The sequence below is a fragment of the Candoia aspera genome, chromosome 7 (genome assembly GCF_035149785.1).
Source record: "Candoia aspera isolate rCanAsp1 chromosome 7, rCanAsp1.hap2, whole genome shotgun sequence".
Lineage (NCBI taxonomy): Eukaryota > Metazoa > Chordata > Lepidosauria > Squamata > Boidae > Candoia > Candoia aspera.
Window position 1 is genome coordinate 84,242,576 of NC_086159.1, and position 19,508 is coordinate 84,262,083.

A 19,508-nucleotide genomic window follows, 5' to 3' on the forward strand; every position below is an offset into this window, starting at 1 on the left:
GATGCATGTTCTAAGGTTTTATATTATAATTACTAAATTTATATGTAAAAGTAATAGAGGTTGGATATAAGTTTACCAAGCTTTGTATGTATGTGTTTAATAAATAAAAAATAAAAAAAAAGAAATCCCCTTTCACTTAAGTCTCCAGGCCACTCATTTCATCTCATCTTTATTTTAATTATTTATTTTTATCCCACCTTTATTGTTCTTATAAATAACTCAAGGCGGGGAACATACCTAATGTTCCTTCCTCCTCCTATTTTACCCACAACCACCACCCTGAAAGGTGGGTTAGGCCACGAGAGAGGGACTGGCCCAAAGTCACCCAGCCGGCTTCCATGCCCTAGGCGGGACTAGAACACACCATCTCCCAGTTTCTGGCCTGGAGCCTTAACCACTACCCCAAACTGGCTCTTGTTCCTTTACATGACCTGTTCTCCTTAAATTGCAAAATTGTGTCCTACTCCAGGAACCCGTCACAAGTTGACTGTTTTGTCTTGGTCAGTTTATAGCCTTGTTTTCTTCCCTTATCTTTCGGATTTGTTTTTACCCTTTGCTTACTTAGACTCGACAGCGTTCTGTTCACTGCAAGAGATTCAAGTGCGACTGTTCCACATTCGGCGCCCTGTGGGCTGGAAGGCCCACTGGTTCCCCCGGGGCTGCTGCGGGTCGCGGGGCGGAGGAAGGGCCGGGCAGGACGCCCGCCAGCTCCCACCGGAGGAACGGCCATCCGGGGCACGGCGGGAATAAGCGGCGCTTCTTGACAGAACGGGGACGGGCGCTCTCATTTAGCATCCCTGCCTTTTCTTCCCCACCGTGGCTCAACACGCTTGCCGCGGCCTGTCCCAAGAAGCCACCCCTCCACCTCAGCCCCGGTTCCCGCCTCCTGCTCTTTCTCCAGGGCTTTGCCCCGCCCAGACCTCGCTTCTAATGCTGGTCTCCCGCCCGTCCTTCCCGCCTTCCCTCTCACAGCCGCCGCGGCCAGCCTGCCTAGAGACCCGCCACGACCGCGGCCTAGGCAAGGAGGGCGCCCCCGCCGGGCCCGTCCCCGTCCCCGTCCCTAGCTCAGCGCGAGGCCGGGGACGGGCGGGGCCTCGTGGGGGGGAGTGAAGGGGCCGGAGCGCACCCGCCTCCTCCTCTCGCGAGACCCCGCCGCTTCCCGCGGGCCGCGTCCATTGGCCTGGCCGCGGGGCCGGTATGACGTCATCCCTGCGGGCGGCGGTGCGAGGCATGGCTACCTTCGGCTTAACGGTCGTCCGGCAGTGAGTATCCGCGCCGGGCGGGGGGCCGGGGAAGGGCCCCGGATGGCTGGCGCCTGGGGCGCGGAGGGCAGGACCGGCGCCCCTCCATCGCGGGGCTCGCCTTCGCGGAGTCTCAGGCTTGCAGGTGTCCCGCCAGCCGCCCTGGATGGTGCCTGGCCGGGGGCAGGAGGGCGACCCGGCCTCTCCCTTGGGAGTTGCGTTTGGGGCCAACCCTCGGCGTCGCGAGGCGTTCGCCCTAGCCGGCCAAAGAAGCGCGGCGGATGGAGGAGCCCGAGTGGGATGTTCCTCTCAGAGGGGCGAGAGGGACGCCTTGCATTGGTATCCCAGCGCTCTGGCTTTGGAAAACGAGGGATTTTGTTCGGGCCATAGGCGTCGCCTTAAGCGGCCGTTTTCCTCGCACATAATTGAGGCAAGGTCTCCCAGACTTCATCTCTAGCCCCCATTAATGCCACTTCGAGCAGTATCTGGAGTCGTGAGACACCCCAATTCCAGTGGTGTCATTGTGTCTGTTAAATTTCCTCAAAAGACTTCTGAAGGTGCTCAGCAGCCAATCTGAAACCATCTCCATCACTTCTGGGAGGGAGTCAGATTAACATCAACAGAATCCCTGATCCTTCCTGAATGCCCAGTAAAAACCTATTGCTTCTGCACCATGTACTCAGAATAGTTAATCTGCATTTTATATACTGTACCAAGTCAGACCTCATGTCACATGGTTGTTCCAGGAAATGTGAGAAAGAAGTTCCTCAAGATCTTGACTCTTCTGTAAGTATGTAGAGCTTGCACAAGGCCCTCTAGTCCTCCTTGTTCAGCTAATGCAAGCCAAATGTCTCACCTCCACACCATGGATTTTTGGGGGCAAGGGGAGGACACAGGCTTCAGTCTGGCTCAGTCCATCCCCAGATTCACTTCTGCTAGTTTTATGGGTGGACTTCATTTTAAACCACATTCAGGATTGAAAATAATACTGCAGCAGTTTCAGTTGCTCCACTGAACAAATATGGAGTACCCCTCATCATTCTTGAATACAACATTACCAAAGTGGTATCCTCTTCAGCAGTGCCTTAATGTACAATATGCCTCCAGTAACATCTCTGGGAATCTTCGAATTGGAAAGCCTTTCAATGCAGAAATTCAAATTAAGGTATCTCTCAAAGTTTGCTGTCCTGCATTTCCTTGAGTATATCTAGCGAAGAAGTGCTCATATCTTCCTCTGGAAATGGTTCCACTCTTAGCTGCTCTAATGATTAGGAAGATTTTCCTAGCATCCAACCAGAATCTTCCTTTATGTAACTTGAGATGGTTGTTTCAAGTCCTGTATTCTGCAATGACAGAGAATAGATCTTGTCTGTGTAGTACCCCTTGAAAAATCCTCAGTGATTTTTTTTCTCAAGTCTAAACATAATCACTTTTCTCAGTCTCTCCTTGTTGTGCTTTTCTGCACCTGTTCTAGTTTCTCTGAATTGTTCTTCAAATCTGGTGTTCAGAACTAAGTGCAATACTTAGGGTAGCCCCTTACCAGATTATAAGCGAGTAGAACTATTATTACCCATTTGGAAACAATGCTTCTATTAAAGCTGCCTTTTTAACAGACATTCTCACACTGCTGACTTCCACAGAATTTGTGACAGATCCTTTTTATTACCAAGCCAGGAGTCACTCATCCTGTACTGCATTCATGTTAAATTTTGTTTTTGTTTCTAGGGTATTTGTTGTATCCAATTTCATGTCAGCTGTGTACTTGCTAAGCTTTCCTTCTACTTTTTCATCCAAGTAACTAATGAAAATACTGAAGAGTACTGGGATCAGGACCAAATCCTGTGGCATCCCACTTGATACCTCAATCTGGTTGATGAAGAACTATAGATAAGCACTCTTTGACTACAGTTTTCAAGCCAGCTGTGGATTCACATGTGGAACTTGCCATGCAACCTATACCTCACTTGCTTGGTAATCAGAATATCATGAGGTGTTTTGCTAAATGCTTTTCTGAATATAAGAACATAAACAGCGCCCTACTGAATTGAATCCCTGGCCTGTCTAGTCTAGCAGTCTGTTCTTACAGTGGCCAACTAACTGCACAGTGGCCAACCAATTCCATTAGTCTCCCAGCAGATGGCCTTGAGTAGCAATCATGCTGCCATCAAGGCTGGTAGCCATTAATCCCCATGACTCCCATGAATTGGTCCAACCCTTTCTTGAAGCCAGTCAAGCTGGTAGCCAGGACTACATCTCGTAGTGGTGAATTTCAAAGTTGAACTATAAATTTTTTAAAAATTTCCTTCAGCTATCCTGATACTTCCAGGATTCAATTTCATTGGGTAACCTCTGGTTCTAAGTCCACTTATATGATCTCCCCAACATTCCCACACTCTACAAAGGAAGTTACACTATCCATAAAAATGCCAAGTCTGATAATACTTCTTGGCAAATCGATGCTGACTTCTAATCGTTGCTTCATCATTTAAAAGGGTTTACAGATTAATTGCTTTATGACCTGCCCCAGAATTTTCCAAGGTGTTGGTAACAGACTGATGTGTATTTCTTGTTTTGTTGTTGTTGTTTATTCGTTTAGTCGCTTCCGACTCTTCGTGACTTCATGGACCAGCCCACGCCAGAGCTTCCTGTCGGTCGTCAACACCCCCAGCTCCCCCAGGGACGAGTCCGTCACCTCTAGAATATCATCCATCCATCTTGCCCTTGGTCGGCCCCTCTTCCTTTTGCCTTCCACTCTCCCTAGCATCAGCATCTTCTCCAGGGTGTCCTGTCTTCTCATTATGTGGCCAAAGTATTTCAGTTTGGCCTTTAATATCATTCCCTCAAGTGAGCAGTCTGGCTTTATTTCCTGGAGGATGGACTTGTTGGATCTTCTTGCAGTCCAAGGCACTCTCAGAATTTTCCTCCAACACCACAGTTCAAAAGCATCTATCTTCCTTCTCTCAGCCTTCCTTATGGTCCAGCTCTCGCAGCCATATGTTACTACAGGGAACACCATTGCTTTAACTATGCGGGCCTTTGTTGTCAGTGTTATGTCTCTGCTCTTAACTATTTTATCGAGATTTGTCATTGCTCTTCTCCCAAGGATTAAGCGTCTTCTGATTTCCTGACTGCAGTCAGCATCTGCAGTAATCTTTGCACCTAGGAATACAAAGTCTTTCACTGCTTCTACATTTTCTCCCTCTATTTGCCAGTTATCAATCAAGCTGGTTGCCATAATCTTGGTTTTTTTGAGGTTTAGCTGCAAGCCAGCTTTTGCACTTTCTTCTTTCACCTTCATCATAAGGCTCCTCAGTTCCTCTTCACTTTCAGCCATCAAAGTGGTGGTATCTGCATATCTGAGATTGTTAATGTTTCTTCCAGAGATTTTAACTCCAGCCTTGGATTCCTCAAGCCCAGCTTGTCGCATGATGTGTTCTGCATACAAGTTGAATAGGTAGGGTGAGAGTATACAGCCCTGCCGTACTCCTTTCCCAATCTTAAACCAGTCCGTTGTTCCGTGGTCTGTTCTTACCGTTGCTACTTGGTCGTTATACAGATTCTTCAGGAGGCATACAAGATGACTTGGTATCCCCATACCGCTAAGTACTTGCCACAATTTGTTATGGTCCACACAGTCAAAGGCTTTAGAATAGTCAATAAAACAGAAATAGATGTTTTTCTGAAACTCCCTGGCTTTTTCCATTATCCAGCGGATATTGGCAATTTGGTCTCTAGTTCCTCTGCCTTTTCTAAACCCAGCTTATACATCTGGCAATTCTCACTCCATGAATTGCTGAAGTCTACCTTGCAGGATCTTGAGCATTACCTTACTGGCATGTGAAATGAGTGCCACTGTTTGATAGTTTGAACATTCTTTAGTGTTTCCCTTTTTTGGTATGGGGATATAAGTTCATTTTTTCCAATCTGATGGCCATTCTTGTGTTTTCCAAATTTGCTGGCATATAGCATGCATTACCTTGACAGCATCATCTTGCAAGATTTTGAACAGTTCAGCTGGGATGCCGTCGTCTCCTGCTGCCTTGTTATTAGCAATGCTTCTTAAGGCCCACTCAACCTCACTCTTCAGGATGTCTGGCTCTAGCTCACTGACCACACCGTCAAAGCTATCCCCGATATTGTTATCCTTCCTATACAGGTCTTCTGTATATTCTTGCCACCTTTTCTTGATCTCTTCTTCTTCTGTTAGGTCCTTGCCATCTTTGTTTTTGATCATACCCATTTTGGCCTGGAATTTACCTCCAATGTTTCTAATGTTCTGGAAGAGGTCTCTTGTCCTTCCTATTCTATTGTCTTCCACTTCCGCGCATTGCTTGTTTAAAAATAATTCCTTATCTCTTCTGGCTAATCTCTGGAATTTTGCATTTAATTGGGCATATCTCCCCCTATCACTGTTGCCTTTTGCTTTCCTTCTTTCTTGGGCTACTTCTAGTGTCTCAGCAGACAGCCATTTTGCCTTCTTGGTTTTCTCTTTCTTTGGGATGTATTTTGTTGCCGCCTCCTGAACAATGCTGCCAACTTCTGTCCATAATTCTTCCGGGACCCTATCTACTAAGTCCAGTCCCTTAAATCGATTCCTCACCTCCACTGCATATTCCTTAGGAATATCAGTGAGCTCATATCTAGCTGATCTGTGGGTCTTCCGTAATCTCTTTAGTCTGATCCTAAATTGTGCAAGAAGAAGTTCGTGATCTGAACTACAGTCAGCTCCAGGCCTTGTTTTTACCGACTGTACAGATGTCCGCCACCTTTGGCTGCAAGATCCATTTAGTTTTCACGGCAAGAATACTGGGGTGGGTTGCCATTACCTTCCCCAGGGATCGCATTTAGTCTGACCTCTCTGTCATGACCTTCCTGTCTTGGGTGGCCCTTCACGGTTTAGCTCATGGCATCATTGAGGTGCTCAAGCTCCAGCACCACGACAAGGTAACGATCCTTTGCTGAAGGTGTATTTCTTAGGTTCTCCTTTTCTTCATTTTTGAAGATAGGGATAATATTTGCTCTCTTCCAGTCATCTGATAAGTGACCCATTCTCCAGAATTTCTGGAAAGTAATAGAAGAAGATTTGGCTAGGCCTCAGCCGGTTTCTTTTATATCCTAAGAGGGAGTGCACCTGGTTTTGGAAATGACAGTTTATTCAAGGCCAGTAGATAGTCCTGGACTATTGAGCTCAGGCTGGTGTCATTCAAGCAGCTCTTGACAATTGTACATATCCCTTAAAGAAGACTGACCCAAAATAAAACTTGGATATATTTGCCTTTTCTTTGTTACCCATTAGCATTTTGCTCTATTCTTTGAGCAGGTAGTATAATGACTATTTTTATTTTGAATGAGTCAAGGCTAGTAGCCAGTTTCTTCAAATTACCCTTGTTAAACTGTACTCATTCTGAATTTGCTTTCTTAATACCATCTCTGCAAATCTGGGCGGGCTGACTGTACTCTTCCTAGATGACTTTTCCCTTGTTTTACTGTACGTTTCCTTTCAGGTTGATGAGCTTGCACAAGGCTTTTTATGCAACCATACGTCCTCTCACTGGAATTGTTTTTATAATCTCCCTTTCTAGGAAAGCCCTACCTCCCACTCCAGTCTTGGGTTTCTTCTCCTGGATTTGTGGGAAGGACTCCTGTGGTTGAGAGCCTCTCAGCTGAGTAATTCACAGTTCACTTTGTGATCCCTTCCACGCCCTGACCTACTCCCCTGTGCAACAGCATATGTACGTGAAATAAATTATAAAGCAAAACCCAAAGATTGAAACAGTGATGGCAGAGCCTGTATTCACTACAAATCTATATTAGGATTTCATTCTGTGTCTATATCTCAAGAGCAAACAACCTTTAAAATGTGAATATTGGCCTCTGAGGGCCACAGTGATTGGGCCAAAGTCTTAAGCATTTTCCTCCTCCCAAGGGTAGCAGATACTTCATACAGCTTTTTTAGTTGTTAATTCAAAAATATGAGGAACTGCTGTTCCAGAATACAGCTTTGATTCCATATTTTAACTATGCAGTCTTGGGAAGCTCTGGAAGGCACAAAAATGGGGGCTAGACAAGTAACATGACTCAAGGCTGCAGGGGATCAGGGCAACTTTTTCAAAAGTGTAGATAATTTTGGTTCTATTTCCTTATTCCATTTCTGTAGTCAAATTGTAGACTACAGACCCAAATGTTTTTATCTGCTTGGTGAACAAAGTGTAGAAACATTGCTGAATACTGTTGTAGAGACTGTGTCATAATAAAAAATGAATAATTTAAACTGTCTTACATTGAAAGAAGTAAATCTTCCTTCCAAAGCTGGCATCCTGTCAGACTGAGGAATATTCCAGTATAAATATTTTAAAAATTATATTCTTGTAATTATGGATTTTTGAATCAACACCAATGAAAATGAAGCAGACAATTATGATTTTTTTCACAAGCATTAAAGGCATTTTCTAAACTAAGTGTTACAATCTGAATACCTTAATGTGTATATTGCACAATATAATTTTGTTGTGCAATTGATTATTTTTTAGTGTTGTATGAAATTATTTAGTGAAGCACGAGAAAAAAAACAGACTTAATCTGACAGTCTCATTTCAAGTGACAACCTGGCTGATGCCAAGGTGATCTAGATCCTAGTCAGTCCAAATAGAAGGCCACCTGCTAACTTCTGTACACTGTTTTGAATTCTGGTGGAGAAAGGCAGGATTATAAACACTTGAGAGCTCAGAGGATGTCCCTCAGCCAAGCAGTCAACCGGGATTGCTTTCAGCTTTTCTAATTAAATTGCATGTGCATACTGTTAAGTAAGTATTATTTAAATTGGGTTGTCTGTTTCTTGTTTAAAGCTCTACACATTTATCAGTTAATCAGTCTTCTAAATGAACGTAATCCCCCCCCCCATTACTGTTAATGATGGCTAATATAAAAAGAACAACAGAACCCTCTTGTCTAAGCTCAACCTGGAGAGGAAAAATCTTTCTTGAAAGGAACTGAATGTACTAAGTCCTGTTGGGCCTCCCTGTGCTGTATGTATGAAGTCAGTCTTCCCTCTCAGACCCTTTTCTCCCTCATTGTTGGCATTGGTGCTGGAAGGCTGTGGTAATTGCAGTCTTCCCCCTTGATCATATAACACTGGCTGTATCCAACCCAAATGATACAGTTTCATGTCAGTCCTTCCAGCCGGGAGAATGACTAGTTTTTCCTGCTTAATCTCTCCCAGTTCTCCCAGTCTTTTTAGGGACATGAATCCATGTGATCAGCTCAGGGTTAAGGAGTCACTGCTAGATTCCTGGAGTGATGCCTGTGTCTTGAGAGGGCCAGGAAGTATGTGTAGGTGTCCCTTCATTAAGCAGTCAGCGTTGCCCCCACCAGTGAGGGCTGTGTGTTTTGTTAGCGGGGAAGGACTGGGATACCCCAGCTGAGTCCTTGCCGTAAGGGCTGAGTAACACTAAAGATCCCTAAAGCTAAAGGCTCTTGATCCAAATTTGTTTTCTTCTGTTTCAAGTTTTTGGTTTCTGTTTTTTTTTTTTCCACAGTGGGGAAACAAGATACAACAAAGAGAAGATAATGCAAGGTTTGTCTCCCTGGTGGTTATTAAATCACAGTGGCCTTTACCTCTACCTCTTTTATTTGGATATCAAATACTGAAATGTTATTGACCTGATTTTGTGCAATTATTACGACTATGTATATCAGACTGCCGAGAGCAGCCATATGAGCCTGAAAAACGACTTTGCTGCTTCCACAGGGTGAAGAAGGGGGCTTCATGAGTGCTCCCGCGCATTCCAAAGCATCTTCTTTGCAGGTTTGCACTTTCCTGGGTTGACCTTGCCCCAGTTGGTGGCAGAAGGGCATCTGCCAGGAGAACAGATTCCCCTGCTCCTCTGTTCTCTTTGTGACCTCAAAGCAGCTGCAAAATGGGCATGGATTTGCTGATGAGTTTACAGTGGCAAACTCCTGTATAATAGGAATATTCCTTGCCTAAAAGTTGCCTCTTGTCCTTGCTAATTGTCCAAGAGGATTGATTAATTACAGTAGCTTCAAGATGATCATTAAGTTGTATACCAGGGAGTTTTCTCAGCTTGATCTAAGCTTGGTTTGACAATTTAGCCTCTTCATGATTCTACAGTCACGGTTATGATGGCTTCGGGGTCTGTGCCCAGCAGATTAGGGGGTTGCCTCCTGGCCAGAGCCTTGCGAAACTAAAACATAAGGGGAGTGCTGAGTCTGATAGTCTTATTCCATTCTATTTATTGAGCCATTAACATATGTGGCACTTCACAAGCTCATATAACCAAACAGAAAGATGTTTTTAAGTTAGGGCAACATGAGGCAAAAGAAAGGGAGATACATCACATTCAGCTACATAACTTTTGACTTCCTTCAGAAATGGCCAGAGCTCTTTTAGGAGGGCCTCCACTTGTAACGTAATGCTTGTCCCCATCCTCTGGAGAGGAGCAGCTCATGAGGGCCGAAACGTGCTTGTTCTAACGGTTGGATTCATCTCCACGGTGGCTCTTGCAGGTCAAGGCGTGGACGAGCCTCTCTCAGACACTGGATTCAAGCAAGCCAGGGCAGCTGGAATGTATCTCCATCACACCAGATTTACTCATGTGTTCACCAGTGATCTGCTCCGGGCAAAGCAGGCAAGTTTGTTGTAGGTGAAATTATGCCCAGAGAAATACTTAGAAGTGTTGGGAGTTGGGAGGCATATACATTTAATAAATAGTAATAATTCTAGTTTTTTGGATTTCATTTTTTGTGAGATAAATAGTATAAAATTGTAACATTTACAATGATTAGTGAATTAACAATAGTTTTAAAAATTACTTCCTTAAATAGTAAAAAACATATAGTCCATTTTTAATTAGTTTGCCTACCCTTTAATTTTTAACAATTGTTTTCTATTTATTAGACATTACCAATCTTAAATCATTATTTCATTAGTATATTTGGCAATTTGAGAGACAGGCTGCCATATTTCATGTACTAATACGAGAAATGTAATTGTAGTGATGTTACAACACCAGTGAAGGAGTGGCTGCTGTTTGCAACTTGTAATTGGACAGAAGAGGAAAACTATTAAATACACAGGGATAATCAGAGTGGAGGCACCTGTTGACTTAAATCTAAGTGCTGACTGTGGTCCGGTGCAGGACTTGGACTTTTCTGTACAAGCCGCTCACTGTTTTTATAGGATGCGTCCTTGCGATGAAGCCTTTGTCTCATCCCCAGCCCACCGCAAGAACAGTCCAAATGCGTCCTTAGCTGTTCCAGTCTGCGGGTTTTTCTGATTTGCAGCTTAGTTTCTTAATTGTTCTCCTACAGCGTAATAGGACATTAACCTAAAGAACTGTAAAAGGTTGGTGTCTGTGTCATATGCTTTGCTATGCCTGTATTAATTTAAACAAAAAACAAAACTCCAACTCCTAAACAATTACTTTTCAAAGAAGCTGAAAATTCTTCTCTGGAGCCCCAAGTGATGTCCTTGTGGCCTTCTCATATGCCCCGTGGCCCCAATCATCCCCCAAAATCAATTATAGAGTAGGACAGCCCTGACCACAAAAAGGGCCCCTCCTCAATTTTAAAGCAAATATTTACCTTTCAGAATTCAGCTTTACTGTATTGCATTTCCTTATTTTTTCAGTGTTCTTTATTCCACTTTTGTTACAGGAAATCCTGAAGCAGTTTGCAATACGGGTAGTCCTTGCTTAACGATCACTCATTCAGCCACCGTTCAAACTTACAATGGCACCAAACGAGGGGGACTTATGACCAGTCCTTGTGGTTGCGGCCATTGCAGTGCCCCCCGCAATCATGTGATCACAATCCGGGCGCTCGGCAACCTGCTCGCAATTATGACATTGCGGCATCCCGCAGTCATGTGATCGCCATTTGCAAGCTTCACTGCCAGCTTCTGAGAAGAAAAGTCAATGGGGAAGCTGGCAGGATATCCCAAATGGCGACCATGTGACACTGTGCTTAACGACAGCATGGGATTTGCTTAATGACGGCAACCGGAAGTGCTAGGACTGCCATTGCTAAGCAGTGTGGTCACGTGATGCCGTGCTTCACAATCTCATTGCTCAGCAACAGAAATTCTGGTCCCATTTACCATGTTAAGTGAGGACTTCCTGTAGCTAAAAGTGCATTCCAAGTAACCAAGTAAAAACAAAGCAAGATCAGTTAAGAGCGTCAAACAGTAGAACCGTGAAGAGCTGAGGAAGGTGGCGTAGGAGGGTGGGCCCCTCAGATGCTGGACATGGCCTTGCCTCGATGCTGCTCTCGGTATTTGTGGAGGGAATCTCCCTGATAATAGTGGCAGGGGGCATGGGGTGGCTTTCCACTACATTCCTCATGCCTGCCAAAGGCCAGCAGGTTTTTTTCTGGCTAGCCACGGTTTGTTCTTGCTTGTGTTTCCATATGTTGTTTTATTTGTAAGCTGCCCAGAGTTGTCCAGGAGTCAGGCAGTCTCTCAGTTTGGAAATCAATACGTGTTTCTAAAAAAGAATAATGTTTTTTAACATTCATTTTAACATTTCAGACCACAACCTTAATTCTTGGGAACAGTCAGTGCTGCAAAGAGATTCCTGTTAAATGTGATGCCCGCCTTCGAGAACGGGTAAGTCTCCTGGCACATCTAGAAGATCACTGCCAGGTTCCATGTCTGCACCATGAACTGTGCAGGGCCAGCGCCTGGACCAGGCTGCAGATTTAATGTGAACCGAGTCGGACGGACTGAGGCCGGACCAACCCACCTGGGTGGGCTGCCTTGTGAGTGTGCGGAAGCCGCCGGTACCAGGTAGGGCAGCTGTTCTGCCTCCAGAAAGAGAGGCCTCAGCCAGTCTAACCCAGGAAAACAGTCCTCATCAAGAGGAAGGTCTTAACGTGCAGCACAACATTGTCTGGCTTGTCTACCCAGCACTAAACATAAGAAGTGATTAAAAGGCCTCTCCCCATTCACACCTTGCATTTTATCTCTGAAATAATCAACCAATCAGGTTTTGTGGGGATATGCAGTTTAGATTGGGTTCAGAATGGAGACCCACTTGTTTACCTAGATCTGCTTGTTATGTCTCTTTTTTCCACTCCACTTTTTAGACAGATGTGTTCTAATGTATTGAAATTTTAATTGTTTGAATTAACGTTTTTGCTTAATTTTGATTGTGTGTGCCATGTGATGGCACGGCAGGTTGCTGGCATTCCTCCAAGGCAAGGAAAGAGTTAACTGGGCGCTCCCTTATCGGGAGGTGGGGTGGGGAGAGGGGGGACATTTGAGAGTTGCCATTTGGTAGTTGAGACCTGAGGGGAGGGGAGGTAAAAAGAGGGAGAGGAAAAGAAAACAATCCCTCTCTGTAAACAAAGGGGAAGACAAACACCAGTAGGCCGTATGGAAAAGTAAACTGCCTTTCAGGACATAAGCAGGAAGTTCTGTATTTTCAAGAGGAGCAGCAGCTTCTATCGTCTGTTTAGACAGCAAAGCTCCAGTGGCCTACAAACATTGGGTCCAGTGAGTGAAGGAGCGCCCAGCGGTCATAACCTTTCGCTCAGCACCCACTCCACTCTGCTCCAGTGCCTCCACCGGAGAGGAGCCTGTAAAAGAGCCTCAGAAATGCAAATCCTGAGTCCTGCGTGGGGGTCCCGTGTGAGGGCAACAAGGGTTTAAAATGCATTTGCCATTGAAATAAATCTAGGCAGCTTCTGAGTAAACAAATCAAGTCTCCCTGCCTGCCGTTGGAGGTGTTTTAAATTGAATGGAGTGTGAGAGAGAGCAATATTAAATGAACAATTGATCGCAACTTCTCCAGCCTTTTAGCTGCAGGATGTGGAGCACAGGCTCAGGCTGCAGGAAGGCAGATTCCAATTGGATGCTGGGGTGGTGGGTGAAGCAGGGAGAGAGAGGCGGAGAACAAGCCATTCCTCTGCTGCTGCAGGAGCCCATCAAGAGCTGCTTTGCTTCGTGTCTTCTCCAGCGGGGAAGGGAAGAGCTCAGCAGCAGGACGCCCTTTTCTGTGGGGATGCCAGCTGCATCATTGCCACCACTGCTGCCACCACATGAGGCTCTCTCGTGTCTTGACAGAAATACGGAGTGGCAGAAGGGAGGCCTCTCAGTGATCTGAAGACCATGGCTAGAGCTGCTGGGGAGCAGCACCCCTCTTTTACACCTCCTGGAGGGGAAACACTGGATGAAGTAAGGATTACCTTTCTTGGGGTTTGTGGTCCATTGTGAAGTGACTGACTGAGTCTTTAGGCACGTGTGAAAGGCTGGACTGGCCCTGACTGCCCAGAGCAGCAAAGATCTTGCTAAAATAACTCCAGCAGGCAGAGAGACTGAAGCTGAACTGGAGAAGGATGGCGGCAGAGGGAAGGGAGAGGCAGCTAAGATGCATGTGTACTTGCACACCCATAGTAGTAGATAGGCATATGTGTAAACCTTTCTGACAGGTATCAGTCCTAGGTCATTCATATATGTGGGATTTGCAGGCACAAGTACAAAACTTTCACACCTACACCTCCTTTGTGGGTATGCACACTTCACACGCAAGTCCATCTTTTATATTCTTTACATTGTACAGCCACATATCACACCCGCACCCACAGGCAACATTCAAGTACATGTCATTCAGAAACAGGCATAATTTACTCCTAGGCACATTCAGCACACTGACAAATGCCCACCTATACAGTCTTCTAACACACTGGTACAAATACCAGGGACTTTGTTGGGGATCACCAAATATATCTCCCAGCTGAAAATGCATCAAACTGCAGGGATCTGATGTCAGCACCCAATGACATGCCAACATCAATTGATAGGCTCTAATTTTGGCAAAAGGTTGGTTGGTTGGTTGGTTGGTTGAGGATACAAACACTGCTCCAACGCACAGTTTCAAGACACACATCTACGCAGCATTCCTTTCTTCCAACTACAGTACAGACACTGCATATCCTTCCGATCAGCTGCATTGTCACCATTTTTCACAACTGTTCCATGGTCGGGACCTGGGACTCATTCCTCCCTAAAGAGGAGACTCAGCAGAATCAGTCCTGTAGCCCACCTGCCAGCATGTTGACACAGGTGACCTCAGGAGCTGCTACCATTCTCTGAATGAATGCATCACAGTCCATCCTACGTTCCTCTCATCGGCTGTACTATCTTTTCAGAAAAATTAGTCCTTGCTTGCAAGTGATGGTATCATGACTTTTAGGAAAGTGTTTGCCTCTGTGAACAGTTGCTTCAGTTCATATGTTACCTGCAATATTTGATGATGATGCTATGCAGTCAGCTTTTGAAAGCCCCCCTACATTGACTTTGATCAATTTGCACAACATTTTGCCAAAAGAGTCTCTCAGATTTCACCTGAGTCTTGATTCCTCATGGGCAGAGTCCAATGTGATGACAGCAGCGACACTTGACTATATTATCTAGAGTCCTGTCAACGCTAAGGAAGTGGATAGGGTGCTCTCTAATACAGTCTTCATCACTTGTGGCCTTGACCCATACCCTTTTGGAGGGTGTGTGTGACCAAATGGATCCAAGAGATGCTCAATGCTTCTCTTCAGGATGGGGTTTTGCAAGCGGCCTTGAAAGAAGCTGTGGTGAACCTCCTGAGGAGATCCTCCCTGGATCCAGTCATTCTTGGGAGACATTCTTGGGAGATTGTGATAATGTCTCCACTGCAGAGCACCCTTGATGAAGCAAGTTATCTAGACCCTTGTCAGTCGGGTTTCAGACCTGGACACGGGACTGATTGCTCTAGGGGAGGTCCTTTGTTGGGACCTGCATGTGGAGAGCACATCTCTCTTGGTCCTGTTAGACCTCTCAAGGGCCTTCAATACCATTGATGATTATATTGGACTGCCTGCAGGGATTGGAGATACTGCCTTAAAGTGGTTCTGCTCCATCTTCAGTGGGTACTTCCAGTTGGTAGTTGAGGGACAAGAAGTTGCTATGGCTGCTCACCTGTGCAGAGGAAGAACAGGAATTGGAAGTGCTGAGGGTCCCAGGAGATGAATATGAACCAAGGCCTTGGAATGTCCAGGTTTATTTCTGCTGATGTGGAAAATGGAGACATTAAGCCAAGTTTGTTGTAGGTTCAGAGGAACAATTCAGAGGAATTTGTGTTAGGCACAGAGGGAAATTGAGAAGCAATTTGAGAGTTCATCTGATAAACTTAACTTGCAGTAACTTTGCCACAATTTTGTTCTGATTTTCCCTTGCTTTAGGTAAAAGCCCGTGTCAAGGATTTTTTTGAATATATTTGCAATCTTGTTGCCCAGGAGACATGTCTAGAGAAGCAAGTTTCTCCAAGGACAGAAGGAAACAATGCTGAAATGGCAAAAGGAAGTTCTACCACTTCATTGCCAAACCACAACGGTGGACTGGAATTTGATTCTAATTCCGAAGGAGCTGCAGGAGGTCTTGCAGCCAACATCCTGGTTGTGAGTCACGGGGCATACATGAGAAACTGGGCTGGCTATTTCATTTCAGACCTGCAGTGTACTTTGCCAGCCTCTTTGACAAAGGCTGAGTTGTCTTCGGTTACTCCCAATACTGGGATGAGTCGGTTCATTGTAAAATTGGACATGAGAGAGAACGTTAAACCTAAAATCCATTGCATTTTTCTCAATAGAAGCGATCATTTACATGACTTAAGTGACAGCTGAAAGCATGCAGCTGTAAAAGTTACACATACATAATGTATTTATGCGCTGTATGGAATAATAATTTTTTAAATTATGTTTGAGACATGGCATGTTGGAAAGAATTTTCTGCTAAAGAATTTAAAAACCCATTTTTCTTCTGTCTGTCTTTGCCTGTCCATCCTTCTTGAAAAAGACAAGAAAGCAGCATTGGCTGGTGGGAAAGGTTATCTTCTGGAGAAGCTTCTGGAAGTAATAGCTGTTTTATAAACTCTCCTTGAGCCTTGAAGGAAGGGGCAGAAATTGAATACTGCATATAAATCAACAGGTGACCTTTAGATGATTTAATCAGGGTCAGACTGTGGGCCAGAGCATAATCTAGCTTCCTGTTTTAGGAGTAGGCCGCTGAAAAGGTGGGACTGGTTTCCCCTGGTCAACGGAACGTTTGGGATGATCCCAGCAGAGGGCTGAGAGACAGCAGTTCTGCCTAAGAAATAGAGCTGCTGCTTAAGTGTCATAGGAAAAAAAATCCTGGTTCCTGTTTTAATAAATTTAAGTAACTTGGTTAACTTAGATAACTTTAGTAACTATTTTTTAAAAAATAGGAGATAGCCAGATCTGATCCCTGTGAAAATCTTCTGCCCCAGTCCATCTGTGCTGATGCACCCTAATGTGCTAACGGGATACCAGTTTGTTTTAGGAGAACTTGCACAAGGGAGCTCCTGGTGGACTGTGCCTTGCGTTAATTACAAGATCCCCTTTGCCAGTGAATAATCGTGCAATATATACCTGATTTAAAAAAATCATACTATAGAACCAGGGCATCTTCTAAACCTTTTCTATTGTTTTGATATACAATGAAGGGGGAGCATAAGTAAGAATGAAGTTGGACCTTCCATCTTATTTTTGACAACATAGCAACTTAAAAAACAGAATCAGATAATTCAGGGGCTAGCGGTGTGGTTCTTCAACCAATACTCTGCAGATGCTACTGAGAATTAAAACAATTGCGCACTTTTTGTCACCTTCTCTTGGCCAGTAAAGCTATTGCTCTAATGGGAATTATTTTGATGCATTCTGATACTTGTGGGCATTAGATTTGGAATGTGGTGGTTCTGTTGTGAGATCCATCCTGTTATTCGTGGAGGCAAGATAACATGTTTTCTGTAATATGGAGACCAAACATATTTATGGGTCTTTATGTTGTGTACTATCACTCAGCAGTTGGCTGTTGTGGTTTAGATGTTGTGCCACCTACATGTCAGAGCCAAACAAGAAAAAACACTTCACCCAGTGGTATTTGTGGAAAGTACAACTAGGTCTGGCAAACTCGCTCTCTCCACTTCGTTTCCTGGATGGCAGTAGAAGATTCAGTGGCCTCACCTGCTCTGAGGAAAGGTGGTGGGATGTGCCAGAAGGCTCTTCCAGCTAGGAGCGCAGCATAGACGAAGATGCTCAAAATTAGCTTTTCCTAGATAGAAAATATGTAGCTCCAAATACATTTGCCTTGCATGCACTGTTGGCTCTGATTTCAGATGTGCAGAACTTGAGATCTTGTTTCTTGTGTATGTGTACTCTATTTAAGATGTATAATTTTCAGTCCATTTGGTTTTCTTTGTACTTGAACTGTTTATGGGGATCACAAGCACATGTCATAAGAGAATACCATAGTTTATTTCATTTGTTAAATTGTCAAATGCTACTTACTTCCTTTTAATGTATGTAAAATACTTGCACTGTTTGTATTTATTGAGCCTTTCGATTTTGTTTTGTTATTCTTTCTAACAGTGTCAAGATAATTAAAATATATCTGAGTGAGCCACAACAGTCTGATTAAAAAAAAACCCAACAACCTCTAGCTGCACTAATGAGGAGAGAGGGAGAATGGCAGAGGCAGCTACAGCAAGCCTCCAAATGGGATGGGATGGCATTAATTAAAATTAGAGCAAATTTGTTTGTTTGTTTATCTATCAAATTGTCACTGCCCATCTCCTCCCAAATATAGGCATGTAGGCATATACCTAACAGAAATAACGTTCTTTCCCCCATCTGTTCTCACAATAATAACGGTAATTGTAATACATTATTTTCTCCCCATCTCCAATCTGATTTGGAATAAATAGAGGTCAGTTGAATTTACCCTTTAAAATGGGTTTCCCTTTAACGTTAATTTTAAATTGATTTGACCTTTCCTAGAGAGCTTCCAAGGAGGAGTCCCAGCAAGAGCAGCTGTCTCTTCTGCAGGCTGTGCACCCTCCCTTCAAGCCACAATGGACGCCAGCCTCCCATGGCGTGTGCACCCATCCCTCATCCTAGCTGGGGATCAGACATTCGTCATAGTCAAAATTACAACTTGGTTGGTTTGCCACCTTCTCTGGGAGAAGAGGACCAGCTTCACTGTTGCATTTGCAGCCATGAAGCCAACATGCAAAGCCCTTTGTTTGACAGCAAAGGGAAGAGGGTGCTTATTTCTACTAACACAGTTCATTAATTATACAGTGGGCAGGCTGCAGGGACGTCAGACACAGCCATTCATATTTAGCAGAAGAAAGAGATCTGGGTGGCTTGGCAGAAGCATGGCACACTGGAATTCACACTCCATGGACATTCCCTGTTTCCAGTTAAGAAAACGTCTCACATGGGTGACTTAACACAAAATGTCATAAAACATTTCCTGTGGTCAACTCCTGATTATTTGACTGTGCTATACAGTTCAACATGGGCTACTTTCAAGGCAGATATATCTCTGAATGTTTCCCTGAATTTTTAAAGAACTTTTCCAGTACATTAGAAGCTCTGCCATTGTTGAAGGCACTGAGGAACCTGGTAAGGAAATATCTCTGAAACGATGGCCCAGCGGGTCACGGGTTGTCTAGTGTCTACTATCAGCGTCAGAACCAATGGGAAGATGTGGATGAGGTCTTCCAAAATCAAATTTCAGCTCTTTCGAAGCTGGAAGGCAGGAAGTCACGATGGTGAGAGACAGACTGCCAAGTGCCATCTTTCTGATGCTTTTCTTGACTAGCCAATAACTTCCTTCAAAAGAGGGTAGTGAAGGCACAAGGAGATTGGTTGCCCTCAACTTGGTACTGATTGGCAGGGGAGACTTGGGGCTGGTCCCTGTTGCTGGGCCAATCTTTAGGTCAGCACAAGTCTATCCTCATCAGATTTGCTGTCCTTCCTGGTCCCTGTCCTGTGTCTGTTGTCTCCGTTTGGGGTCAGCACCAGGTGGTGGCATCCTGCTTTCAGGGGTGCAGCTGTGCTACACAGCCGTCCATCTGGCTTTGCTGCCCTCCCACATTCAGCAGGTCGGGCACTTCTGACGGGAACCCATATGCCAAACAGGAGGATGATGCAAGCATGCTTTATTGATTTACAGTATAAGCCAGAGACAGATGTAGCATATTTAAAAATGACCCACTTGGTCACTCTACAAACCTGTGAAAGAAGGGGAGAGTAAGTAATGCCTCTGCTGCGCAGTGCATGACTGTCTGTGCTCCCTACTTCACTGGCCAGTCAAAAGCCACCCAGCGGATGAGCAGGGGTGGATTAAATGAAAGCGGGGCTTTTAGGCACGTCTCTGGGGACAGGTGCTTTTCTCTTTTTTCATAACTTTAGTAGTCA

At 44.7% G+C, this 19,508-nt stretch overlaps 1 protein-coding gene across 1 annotated transcript; it reads left to right on the top strand.

Moving 5' to 3' along the window:
- Positions 1-1,196: 1,196 nt before the first annotated feature.
- Positions 1,197-16,946, top strand: TIGAR (TP53 induced glycolysis regulatory phosphatase). Its single transcript, XM_063308388.1, has 6 exons — positions 1,197-1,262; positions 8,777-8,814; positions 9,765-9,886; positions 11,785-11,862; positions 13,321-13,431; positions 15,468-16,946. Exons 1-6 carry the CDS (start codon positions 1,198-1,200, stop codon positions 15,906-15,908), a joined length of 855 nt encoding a protein of 284 aa, XP_063164458.1. The 5' UTR covers position 1,197; the 3' UTR covers positions 15,909-16,946.
- Positions 16,947-19,508: the final 2,562 nt, after the last annotated feature.

Coding starts and splice junctions, on each gene's coding strand:
- TIGAR (XM_063308388.1), top strand. CDS start 1,198: ATGACGTCATCCCTGCGGGCGGCGGTGCGAGGCATGGCTACCTTCGGC. Junction 8,815..9,764: donor CAAAGAGAAGATAATGCAAG/GTTTGTCTCCCT, acceptor TGGCTCTTGCAG/GTCAAGGCGTGGACGAGCCT. Junction 11,863..13,320: donor ATGCCCGCCTTCGAGAACGG/GTAAGTCTCCTG, acceptor GTGTCTTGACAG/AAATACGGAGTGGCAGAAGG.